At 42.0% G+C, this 12562-nt stretch overlaps 1 protein-coding gene across 2 annotated transcripts; it reads right to left on the reverse strand.

Annotated features, from left to right (window-relative positions):
- Positions 1-629: 629 nt before the first annotated feature.
- Positions 630-12190, reverse strand: larp4aa (La ribonucleoprotein 4Aa). Of its 2 annotated transcripts, XM_084015813.1 has the most exons (17): positions 11604-12190; positions 9396-9513; positions 8872-9030; positions 8028-8115; positions 7783-7919; positions 7599-7702; positions 7388-7498; positions 7233-7286; positions 6921-7130; positions 6484-6587; positions 6197-6238; positions 4448-4690; positions 4285-4339; positions 4027-4185; positions 3804-3943; positions 3480-3699; positions 630-3150 (listed from the first exon to the last, which is right to left on the reverse strand). In XM_084015813.1, exons 1-17 carry the CDS (start codon positions 11718-11720, stop codon positions 2758-2760), a joined length of 2454 nt encoding a protein of 817 aa, XP_083871939.1. In that variant the 5' UTR covers positions 11721-12190; the 3' UTR covers positions 630-2757. The 2 variants fall into 2 exon arrangements, with proteins under 2 accessions (XP_083871939.1, XP_083871940.1); XM_084015814.1 differs by lacking the exon at positions 6197-6238 and having other exon boundaries at positions 11604-12189.
- Between the last annotated feature and the right edge of the window lie 372 nt (positions 12191-12562).

The following is a 12562-nucleotide window of genomic DNA, read 5'->3' on the forward strand; positions in this document are numbered from 1 at the left end:
TGGAGTTAAAACTATTGATTAATTAATTGGTTTCTATAATTAATTGTTTAAGCAAAATTACAAATAGATTCTGCCTTCAGCTTCTGCTGCCTTTTGTCTCATTTGATAACAAAGTCAACATAGTATGGTATAAGAGGGGCTGTTGGTTGGACTGAACAAGCAGTTTCACATCAAAAACCTTGGACTTCAGGAAATTGTAACATTATTGTGGAAAACTGACACAAACTGAGCCTGAACCCAACTGGTATTTTAAATTGTTGACAAAAGCTATATTTTGCTTAAGTTCATTCATTATTGACTTTATGATCTTTACAATTTTCTGCAGGAAAAGGTCTCACTGGCATTGTTCATCTTGCAACATTTAAAAGACATTTCTCAATTTCATTTGAAAACGAGACCATTCGATTCCACCCTCAGTCTTGCGTGAAATGGCTCCAACCTTAAAAAAAATAATAAAAAAAAATTAAAAAACTAAACCTGATGCTGTGCTTTGATAGTTACAGCTGTAAAAGGGGTGACTTGAGCAGAAGATTAAAACTTGGAAGGGACTTCACAGCTGATTCATTTATAAACCCATGCATGTAGCGTACAAAACACAAGATAGCATAAAGAAGTGTGACACTGGAAAGCCAAATCAAAATAATTTATTTTTGGTGACATTTCATACAGTTCTAGGATTGTGTCTCAAACACATGGTTGATCCATTACTATATTTCCTCTTGCCACCCACGCCCGAATTAACAGAAAATAACCCAATCATATGGAGGGGGGGGATTCCTGTAGGTATTTGCAAGCCTGTTAACAACCATATTCTAAAATGATTTCACATTAATCATGAGTAAGATTTTTTTTTTTTAAACAAGTTAGTGCATTTATTTAATTATACTAAATCACTAGCTGCTCATACTCATTAATGAAAAAGAAATAACAGCCCCAGTGATTGGTTACTCGTTTTACTGCATTACTAAACCCAAAGTCAATGCATCAAGTATTTTCGCTCAGCTGACATCTCCAACAGTATATAAATGTCATATGCATGGTTTTATTTTGCCAATGCGATTTCACACAACTTTGGGGAAACCAGCCTACCAAGATTGGGAGAAAAGCGTTGTGCATCAGAATTAAAATAAATAAATTTAAAAAGCAATACATACAGTGAGTCAAACTTCAAATTCTACGTCAATCTGTTTTTCAAAAAAAAAAAAAAAAAAAAGAATGAAAAGAAAAAGAAAAAGAAAAAAACCCAGCAAACTCACCCTAAAAGCATAAAACAATCTGGTGGATATCTGCCCTCAAAAGACTGCCTCTGTAAATTCAGTACTAGAACAATTACATTCTCCCACACACGTTATCTAGTGAAGGGTTATCACAATAAAGCATAGGCAACTACACCTCTACAGCTTCTTTAAAATCCAGTTTCACTGGGCCAAAAGTTTCCCAAGACTACATTATTTAGCAGATCTTGTCAATAAAAATCAAAACTTTATTCTAGCACACTATGATCATAGGCAGCTGGCACATAGCACGTGAAAATGTTCCAATTTTATTTTCCTTGACTTGCCAGATATCATGTTGCTATCCTCCTCAGCTAACCGCACTCTGTCTATTTTTGACACTATGCCATTGTTAAGAACAATTCACAGATATAAGCTTAACCTGGATATCCTGTGATGTAGAAAAGCCAAACCACCAGGTGCACAGTCAAATGTTATCATTAACCTATTCTTTTATTTCTCTTGGAAAACATCACCCTACTACCAAAAACATGTAAACAGAGAACCTGACTGATAAACATGACAATGTTGTGAATCCATCAGAGTGGGTAGACCCCAAAAATGGATTCAAATGAACGGAGATAAAAGTTAACATGAAAAACTCTGGACCAGGCAAGCAGGTTCACCGTGGCCAAAAGCCCAGTGAGCACCCCAAAGTGGATTTCGGCTTCAAACAAAACCACACATCAACAGTTTGATATCCGACTGATACAATTTAAGCCAATTATGAACCAGGATCAAAATACCACCATAGAACATATTTTATGAATATACATTAGAAGACCACAGAGTCCAGTTTCAGGACAATGATTCTGAGTCTCTGATGTAAAAAAAGAAATAAAATAAAATAAAAAAAACTTCCATTTAATTATATCAGTGCAACAGCACACTGTAGCACTTCAATCAAGTTGCTTAACAATCAATGCATACACAGACATCAGTCAACCTTTCAGTCATACTTGCAAATCTAAGCACACAAGAAAAAAAAAAAAACTAAAACTGATGTCTCATTGCGTGTTAGTGATATCTTTGTATATGTACATGACATATATGCATGTTCTTTTCTTCTTAGTGCATATTGTTCTTGCAGACATCTATTCTTTAAAATCAAAAAAAAGGTAGAGGGCCATTTACACAGCCCAGCATCCCACCTCTTCCTAGCAGAGCACAAATGAGACTGCCTCCAGATAAATCATACTTAAATTCTTTTAAGCATAACGCTGGAGGGCAAAACAAAATATTTGTTTCCTTTTCAAATCACTCAAAAGTTCTTCAGGTGTCATTTTGCCCATTTGTCCAGGATGTCCAGGTCTTATTGTCATTTTAAAAACTTTGCTTTGGACAAGTTCCAGGGGGGGAAGGTGGCTACCATAATGTTGTTGCTTTTATGTTATTCATTTTTATATAATTATATATATCCATGTATATATTCATACATCTTTTTTTTCCCCCATTCATAAAGTGTTTTTTTTTTTTTTTTTTTTTACTTTGGCGATACTGGTGGGATATTCTGCTCTTTGCCAGTGTGCCTGTAGCCTCCCTGCGGGGAGCTGCGTCGGGCCTGAGGTGGGCGCCTCTGGTCCCGGAACTTGAGGCCTCCAGCGCCTCTAGGGCCATTGCTGCGGTAGTAGCCTTGAGAGTCACGTTCACGAGGTGGTCGGCTCTCCTTGCATTCCCAGCCCCCCTCCCTGTCATGGCCTCTCTCTTGCTTGTCTCCAGAACCACTGCTGGAGCCTGGCTCCTCAGACTTGTTCACGCGCAACTCACGTAACGGCTGGCCTGACGTGATGCCCGTAGAAGCTGGGGCAGGGGCCGCCGGCGGAGGGTCCTTGGGTGGTCGTTGGCACACCTCGGCGTAGCTGAGCTTACGTGGCTCCTGAACAAAGGTAGGGAAAGAGCACATTTACAAAAAGGATGCAGCACAGACTCCCATTTATAAATTACATTTCATTATTGTCATCCATCAATTCCCTCAGATCTCATAATCTTAACGCTCATTGGTGGAGGAGTGAACGTTCTGGACGTTTGGTGGGAAAGGGTAGAAACAGCTTAAAGATAGACACTGAAGGAGAGTGACAGGTAGAGAGAAGCGAGAGAACCAAAGTCAGTCAGTCCACTACCTCACTTCCCTCTATGCGCAAATGATCTCATCATCAGGAAGACAACTGGGCTCAAGTGCAAGCTGTCATTACAACAGATCCTCACCTGTGCAGGGGTGGGAATAGTGGCTGTAGCAGGGGCCGGCATGCTGGGAGTCGCTGGTGTGGAGGCGGCGGCAGCAGCAGCAGCAGGGGCCTGAGGCCTGGAGCTAGGCACAGGTTGTGTGGTGGGGGGGAGGGTCACGATAGTTTGAACAGGTGTGCGTGGAGCTGCTTTTGGAGGTGGAGGCTCTGCCCGTTCAACCCTCTTCTCCTGACGAGTGATACTGTCGGAACAAGAGTTTCAGACAATCAAGTTTAGTTTAATACAGGCGTTTGAGGTCAAGCACTAAATACCCTGATGAAAGTCTTATTATTGTGGCAGTTGTACCCAGGTGCAGAAGGTCCAAGTGGTTGTGTAGATGACTTCGCCGCTGCAGGGGCAAGACTCGATACAGCCACAGCATCCTCTGTGACTGGAGGTTGGCTCGAACCTGGACTCACAGTGGCTTCTTTATTGGCTTGTTCAGTCTATAAAAAGCAAGAAGGCATTCACACTCTGCACTTAACCAAGAAATGTACTAATTGTTGCAAATGTCTTAATTTCTTCTTACCTTGTCCCTGTATAAACCACGTACGACGTCTGACATTCGGTTTTCCAGCACTGGCTCTCCCTGTGTACTGACCACACAGCCGGGAAGAGGTGGGAAGTTGGTAGCAGCCAAGTCAAACTTGGGTGGCGAAACCTTGACCTCTGCTAGCGGTACAGGCCTCTGAGAAATTGAAATAGAGCCAACAAACAAAGATCACAACATGGTTCATGTTTAAATACAACATCAAAATGTAAGGTTAACATGAAAACTGGTAAATACCGCAATCCGGTCATCTTCTCGCCTCCTCCGTGTTCCTCTGTAGGTTGTGCTCCGTCTGAAATGCAAATAAATAGTCTTTCAACAGCAACTCAACGGTCATTTGTCACTGATCAAGTCACAACCATTGATAAGCAGCCATTACAGTCAGGTAAAACAGGTTTACCTTCCACGTCCAGCCATCCCATTGTCATCACTGGGATCCGAAGAGGAGGAGAGATGCGAGAATGCTGAGCTCAGATCAGAGGCGGTCTGGACCGGGATGGCTGTGATGGTGGGGGTGGCGCCGGAGCCAGCGACGGAAGCGGGGGTCTGCGGGCTACGCAGTCCAGGCAGACTCTCCAAGGGGACAGGTGTTATAGATGCTGCGGTCAGCTCATTTGTCCTCACCTGGGGCTTCACATGATTTCTGTTGCAGGGGAGAAAAAAGGTGAAGATGGGCACGACCAACATTAAGTGTAAAATATTCTTAAAGCATACTGGTAACCAGTGTTTCCTTTCCAGTTTGCAACCAGAATGTTGAAAATAATGGAGCATAACCAATACAAGAAAGGACACCAGGACTTTGTTTTTAAACTAACCATTACCTATGTTTTTCAGCAAAACAAATAGGCTAAGTGCTATCGTTATCTTAATAAGCAGTTTTACAGTTAAGCTATGACATGTTAACCTACTGTATGGTCCTATAACTGGAGCTTGTGTTTGGACATTTATGTCATCACATATAGAAAACTACACCGTCATGAGAGTGGTTGCGAGATGGGAATTAGAGCGGACAGCAATAAGCCCATATTAACAGAGTGCCATTTGTTGCGGGTCCATCAACATACGCTTCAGATAACCGAGGCTGAAACAGCCAACTGAGTTCAATGGAAACACTGGTGTTCACAGTTTGCTGGAGGAATAAGACAGCATGCAATGTCTTCTGGGTGATTGTGTAGACATGCAGGGGGAGGGGGTTAAAGCTGTGGACACTTTGATGGCAACATACTGAACACGTCTGAATCTGCAACAAATCCTAAACCTATTGAGAAGAGCTTCCAACGCCCATGTAAGACCTAGACGTATCTTAATTCACAACAAATAACACTTTGACGCAGATTCTTTGACAAAGACCTAGCAGCGTGATTTACAAGGACTGATCTTCTAAAGCACCTTTGACCCTCAGATCTCATAATCTGAACGCTCATTGGGACAGGAGTGAAGGTCCCGACTTTGGAGGAAGGAAAGATAGAGAAAGAAAAAGGGAAAAGATGAAGAGGGGAAAAGGGGGGGGGGAGCCAAAGTCAGTTACTCCACTCTCTGGTTTCCCTCTATGCGCATCTTGATCTCATCATCAGGTCTGACTTTAGAATGCAGTGAGATATTTCTTTGTGAAGCTGCTTTTTCCCCTATATAAACAAAGTTGTCATATCTCTGAAACATTTAAAGCATGCGCCATTAAAGCTGTACAGCAGTCTGACCTAGACTCCACTCCAGATTTACTGTCATTTCTTTGTTATAGCATATCACACAAGCATGTGGTAATACAATCACTGACAAAGAAAGCGGCGAAAAAAACTAACTAAGAAGAACAATGAACAAATAAAATAGGTAGTTAGTTGTGATGGAAAAAGCCATAACGTGTAATAATGTCCATGCAAAGAGGACATTTTGGAGCCACAAAAAGGAAAATGCCAGTTGTTCAGAATCAGAGAGCAGCTGCTGCCGTTTAGTAGGCAATCCTACATTTATCAAATGGCATGACAAATCCAAGATGTCCATTACCTGGCAACATTTACACACAGATGAAAAGGATCATGGGCATAAAAGTCTGACTGGCAGAAGGCAAGGGCCCCATTATGCAAATCATTACACTTTTGCAGTATGGTAAGAAATGAGGGTAGCGATGAGTCTTATTGTAATATAATGGTACCTGAAGGCATTTATAACATTCTTTCTTGAATAGAGGGGGACACTGTGGGGACAGTAAGAAGACAGGGCGTGAAGAACAATTCCCCGGTGAGGTCACATTATCTTTAGATGAAGATATTAACTGTAGATGATCCGATGCTCAAGGTTTAACATCATGCAAACAGTCACACAGCGGTTAAATATTCCAATTAGAATATGTTATGGCAAAGAACTGACTTCTATTTAAGTCAAAACAAAACAAACAAAACGACGTAAAAAAAAAAAGGCATCTAGAAAGAAAGTCCTTACCGGTTTCTGTTGAATGGTCGAGTGATATTAAGAGCGCCGGAGCCAGTTTTGTAGTGTCCAGCAGAGCTAAATCCATTCACAAAGCTACTGTTGGGAAATGGTGCCTGCACAAGGGAAAAGATCATTTATCAAGTTATGTATTCAGTTACTGGATAGGACCTGAAAAGAAATGCCCTGTAAGCATAAAACAGTTTAAACACAGAACATTTTTACTAACCCATTATGCAAAATACAGTCCGACAATTCATATTGTAAGAAAGGAAGGATCTTTTTGAATTCACCCGATGCATTTCTCTTCACATATTACAAAAAACAAGATGGCATTCAAGGTTTATCATTTGCATCACATTTTATACATGTGGCTGATAACAGACACAAAATGAACAGGAAAACTGAAATGTTTCAATAAGTGCATGAAGGTAGTAGGCATGTCTCACCAGAGGAGTTTCAAAGTACGGTGTGGGCGAAGGCGTCCAGGTGGGAGGTACAATTCCGTAGACTGGGTACTGCTGCTGGGGGTACACGTGCTGCATGTAGAGCGGAGAGCTGTACTGGGACTGGCTCTGGGACTGCTGAGCGTACAGGCTGCTGTCCATGCTACGGTAGCCATTCTTTGCAAAGAACGTGTTGATCGCCTTTATCCTGGCCTGTCAGCATGGAAAAACAGGGTAAGAGCAAAGAATGGAACAACTCAAAATAACTTCACAAAAGACCCTTTCCAAAATGACAGCGGTTTCAACATAACTCACCATAATGGGTTTTCCCTGAAATGTTTTTACTTCCTCTCTCAAATACTTGTATGCCTAGAAGTGCATAAGGAAGAATCATCAGGCAATTCAAGGTGGAGCAGGTCGACTGACAGTTTCAGACAGTTTAGAGAAAAGTGTAATTTGATGTGTATTACCTGTTGAGCATCGGTGTCTGATTGGAATGTGATGTACCAGTTGTTGTTGTGTGCAAACTCAACACTTATCACCTTTGGACAGTTGTCATTTTTGAACAGTGACTCCACTTCCTGTGAATTACATGCAACGAATGGTAACTTTAGATAAACTTCTACATCAAAAAAATTTATGTTTCCAAAGACAGGCTATATCAGCACAAGTTAGCTCTACCTCAACAGGAGTGGTTTCAGGGACCTCCCTCAGGATGATAATGCACCGCTTGTGATTAGGACGCACTTTCTCCCCCTTCTCATCCACTTGTACCATAGGAGATGCTGAGGGGAAATTCAAGGTATTTAAAAGACACATCCGATAAATATGCAGGTGGTTGTTAATTTTACAATTATCCACTTACATCTCAACACATCCAGGATGAGGTCCATGTCGGTGGTGAGGACCTTGATGCCCTCCATGCTGGCTATAGTCCAAATAGGGACAAACTGATCACTGTCCATCTGGGACATCAGGTACAAATCCTTTGAGAGGTTTTCTCTGAATTACAAAACAAATCCAAGTAGATTAGCCACCTTTTGATTTGGTAATGAGTCCACTTTTCAAATTCTACAATAGAAAACGGTGGTGTGGGTGCTCGTCTCTCACCTGGAGAAATAAAACTCTAGCTCCTTCTTCAGAGAGTCTCGTAGATTCTCAGAGGAGAGCTGAGATCGTTCTTCAGTTTTGGAATCCACTGAGAACCAAAAACAAAATGTTAGTATCACAACACAACTGTTCTTAAAGTCTTACATGTTTTATAAATCGGCAGAGCTGTCATGTCCCAAGTCAATTCCAAGTTGGCACTTCACACCAATCCATTATTATAAGTATTGCAGCGACATCAAGCAATCTGAAATCATCAAAAGACGTATTAAGTAGTAATGGGCAAGTAGTATTTAATAATGCATACTGGTGAGCCTGTGAAACAGGTATATGCAGTACCCCTTTAAGCAAAGGGTCTTATGTGAGAAGTGACAACCAGTCCAGCAAGGGTTGATCGCTGTTAATTATCCAGAGTCAAACACAGGATTTCTATGTGAATGTGGTAAATGAAATACAAATAACTGTATGTTGCAGCATTTGTGTCAAGTTTCACCTGGCTGCAAGACAAATGTAATTTTGTGGAAAATAAAGTTGATTAAATCATGTGGCATAAAGAGCCAACAGTCTGCAGGCATGTCAACTAACGACTCTACCCACTGGTTAGAACTCAGTAAAGTCCCCTGCCAAGGTCATTAGTTGGTATGAAAACAAACACTGATATGATAAAAAGCATATTTCTAAGGCAATAATCCCCAAACAGTATTGTATTGGAGCTGTGGAGACCGTTTTTGATGTTAGACCATACAGTTTTATATCACATCCAAAGTACAAAGGAATATAATGTATTGAAAGAATAATCCTTAGTTGCATTCTCGGTGTGTGGACGACTTCATGTGACGAGACTAACCTGAGGTCCCCGTGGTGGACTCTGTGGGGGAAAAGCCCAACTCTGGAGGGTCCATTCCATTTACTGCTATGTCAGCTGTTGCTGTGGAGCTGCTGTCATCCGGGGCCGTGAATCCCACGGTGTACTGCTTGCACCCAGCAGACGTAGGCTCAGAATAACCTGTGAACAAGGTAGAGTGTTTTCATTCTCAACAAACAACAGAACAGTCCATTTTAAGGGCTGCTTAATATAGTCTCTAGAGGTCGTATACATCTTCCAATGTTTTGCTCAGTACTGTGTGTGTACTTTTATATGTATACAGGTGTTATGTATAAAGAAAAAAGAAAAAGGGTGAAAATTTACATTTTTAATTGAACATGAACAAATGGTATATTTTTTAATCAACAGACAGAATGGTACTGTCCAGTTTGAGGAAGAAACATTTTTCCACATACTTTAAACCCCTGGCAATTGTAATAATAAAAAATAATAAAAAAATCAATTAATCAATCATATTTAATTGGGCTGATGGAAATCTATCTCACCCTCACTGATGTCTGAGGGGGGCCAATGAGGACTGTTGGTAACAGCCTCGCTGGGGGCCACAGGCATCTCCTGCCACACCTTGGCATTTGGGTTCAAACCGGCGCCCTTAGAGGTGACCTTCACATCAGAAACAGAAGGATTAGCAAAGTTCAATTCATATCAACTCAATAACAAGCAGTTATTTTAGCTTAAAACACAATGTACACAGAGAAAATTACTACTTTACTGTTATGCAGCCTTTAAAAGCAAGAAAAGACCATTCTTATGCCATAACATCACATCCAAAATCCAAAATGATATCTAGTCACATATCAGGACATTGATATTATTACATTGACAATAGTCAATATATTGCCCAGCCCTAGTTTATTCATATTTGACAGCTTTGAATGTGACCGATGTGCTTGGTCTGCAACCAAGAGTACACTACAATGAGTAACATGTATTTAGTATTCTCAATGACTCACTGTCTCGTCTGTGCTTGGCATCATACTTAGATCCAGACTAATGTCAAAGAAGTCTGAGCTGTTAAACAGATTTTTAATGCACTGTACCCAGTGTGTTTTGTAGCCATGGCAGTAACACTCATTTGTATATCAATACAAACACACAGGAGTCACATTGTGTTTAATATTGAGCAGTTAGCATCAGGCATCTTCAGTGCATTAAATTAACCTAACAGCTAGCAGTATAAGTATAAGAGCCAGTGGCCTTCGGAAATCTATAAAGTGGAAATCTTGATGTAATAATGCAAATGTGGGAACTGTAAAACCTTCACAAACAATAAAATGTGCTAGAGGACTCATAGCATGCAGGCTACAGCCAACCACCACTACACCTGCAGCAGAGTTCACTAATTACTACCAACTTATGTTGGGGGTGGGGTTGGGGGAACCGGAGAAGTGCAATGAAATGTGACAAAAAAGACAAAGAGGGTATGACCCCGTAAACCTCCTGGAGGTGGATGATTATAACAGCTTTGAGTAACCACAACATATGTGTCGTAATAAATGTTTACAAATCAAGGAACATAATGTTAAGATTTATTAGTGTTTCTTATAGCAACATATTTATATTTTTAAATAAACATTAATCAAGTATTAGACCTGGCTCGCTGTATCAAAAAGGGCTGTCCACTGGCATGAGAAATCCAGAGCTTGCAAAAATACATGGCCGAGAATAGATCACATGCTGTACATATTAAGGAATACAGATACTGAACCTTTGAACCAATTGTGGATTATGCGTTTATCCAAAACGGGAGTTGGGGACAGATGCACACTACTTTTAAAACGCCTTCTTTTAACATTGTCAATTGCCACCTGCTAAGAGATCCACCCCTTTTTCTTTTTGTTGCAAAAGCACTCGACCTGACAAGTACAGCTGCCAGGTACAATGTGCCTCAAGACGCTTCTGTCCAGCCAACTTAGACGAGAATGGCTGTGCCACACGATTAGGCCTCGGTGTCACTCAGCGGAGCACGGACATTTGTGTGCCGTGCAACTTGACACAGGGTTACAATGCATGCTTCTGTGTTGCAGGCCATTACAAGCCAAGTAATGTCAGCTGACTGTGCTGCGCAGAACAGGCCAGGTATTTGCAACGCATGTCATTGCGCTAGCGCGGTTAGCTAGCAGCGCGATTAGCTAACGGATAACGTTGGTGAATGAACGTTTGCCCTTCGGTCAATAATCTACGCGATCGATCGCCCAACGTTACATATCCAAAACATCTCAATCGGTACCTCTGCGAAATAAAGGTACCGTCATTCTACAGCGGTGTCATAAGTGAAACTTATGGGCTAATGATTACTCAGCAAACTACTTAAAGAGCTTGGTTGTTACAGTGGCTAAGCGAGCGTTAGCTAGCCGTCTGTAGGGCTGCAGCGGGGATCAGGCTAACGATACGAGTAGAAATACCTGCTGGTAGTAAACTGGCTGCAAGTTGGTCGTTAGTCCGTCCAAGTGCTGCAGTATGTGCTGTGTCTGAGACTGATAATCAGTCAATATCACCACGTGATTAAACACCCCGATAGCAATCACGCAAATAGTCACAAAGTCAAAGCCACACCGAAATTGAGTAGCGTTATCTTAAAATATGTCGCGGTTTGCGTCAATGAATGTCGCTCGTCGCGCATAAGGGGGCGTACAGTGCTAACAGGTCTCCAGCGAGCAGCTAGCTAGTTAGCTAAAGAAGGCCTCACTCACCATGCCGCCTGACCCTCCCTCGCTCCCCAGCGGAGCCTCGTCCTTCCCACCGTTCTTCGGTCCGGGATCAGCCTCCTCCTGCAGCAGCGGCGGCTCTTCGCTCTGATCTGAACTCATCAGCCGCTCCGGACTCACTTCCACTCCGTCGCGTTCTCCCGGGCCCCGCCTGCCACCACCTCCTCTCTCCGAAATAGCGACCGGGGTTCAGCAGTCAGTCTGGTTCTTTCCTGTTCGACTGGATTGGCAGCAGCACTATGAAACTAGCTTACAAGCTAGCTAGCCGGCTAGCAGGCGTGCTACAGGCTAAAGTTAGCGCGCTATGAATCAACGAAGCGGGCTAACGCTAGCTAGCTCAATGAATCGGACTCGCACGCTGAGATACTAATGGTATAACCGATGCCAAACCATGACTCTTCTTAGACCACAGTCCCCGCTGGCGTTTCAGCAAATATTAAGCCACACACCGGGTTTGTGAGGCGCATTCCTTACCGGGCGACCGGAGCGGACACTGGGGACACGCACCCTTCCTCAGCGCAGGCACACAGTCCGCCGACGTCCCGGCTGCCACCGCGAGGTCTCGATGACCTCTGCAGAAGCCATTTCCTTTTCCTTTTCCGGATCCACACTGTAGTTTATACAGTGTTTTTTTGGTGTAATAAAGTCCTTATTCCGATATTTATGCCCCGAGCAGTAACCCAGTCAAGAATACGTATATGAAGACATTTTGTGTTGTATTAAATTGATGAAGTTAATTTCATCTCCGTTTATTCTAAAGTTGAATTATAAAATTAGAAATGCAAGCCAGCCTGAAAGAAGCAGGTTCGTTTCATAATTTAAAATCATATTTGTAAGAAAAAAAAGAATTGAAATATACAACTCCATACACAGACTCCCTGAAAGTCATTTTTATAATTGTCTTGATACTGTTATAATTAGTACAGTTAATATACTGCAATCAT

This window comes from Eutrigla gurnardus, assembly GCF_963514095.1.
Source record: "Eutrigla gurnardus genome assembly, chromosome: 8".
NCBI classification, from domain to species: Eukaryota; Metazoa; Chordata; class Actinopteri; order Perciformes; family Triglidae; genus Eutrigla; species Eutrigla gurnardus.

Excerpts from the sequence above, each read along its gene's own strand:
- larp4aa (XM_084015813.1), bottom strand. The coding sequence starts at position 11,720 with ATGAGTTCAGATCAGAGCGAAGAGCCGCCGCTGCTGCAGGAGGAGGCT. Across the intron at positions 7,920-8,027 it reads CTAGAGTTTTATTTCTCCAG|AGAAAACCTCTCAAAGGATT; the intron begins GTGAGAGACGAG and ends TTTGTAATTCAG. Across the intron at positions 3,944-4,026 it reads GTGGTTTATACAGGGACAAG|ACTGAACAAGCCAATAAAGA; the intron begins GTAAGAAGAAAT and ends TGCTTTTTATAG.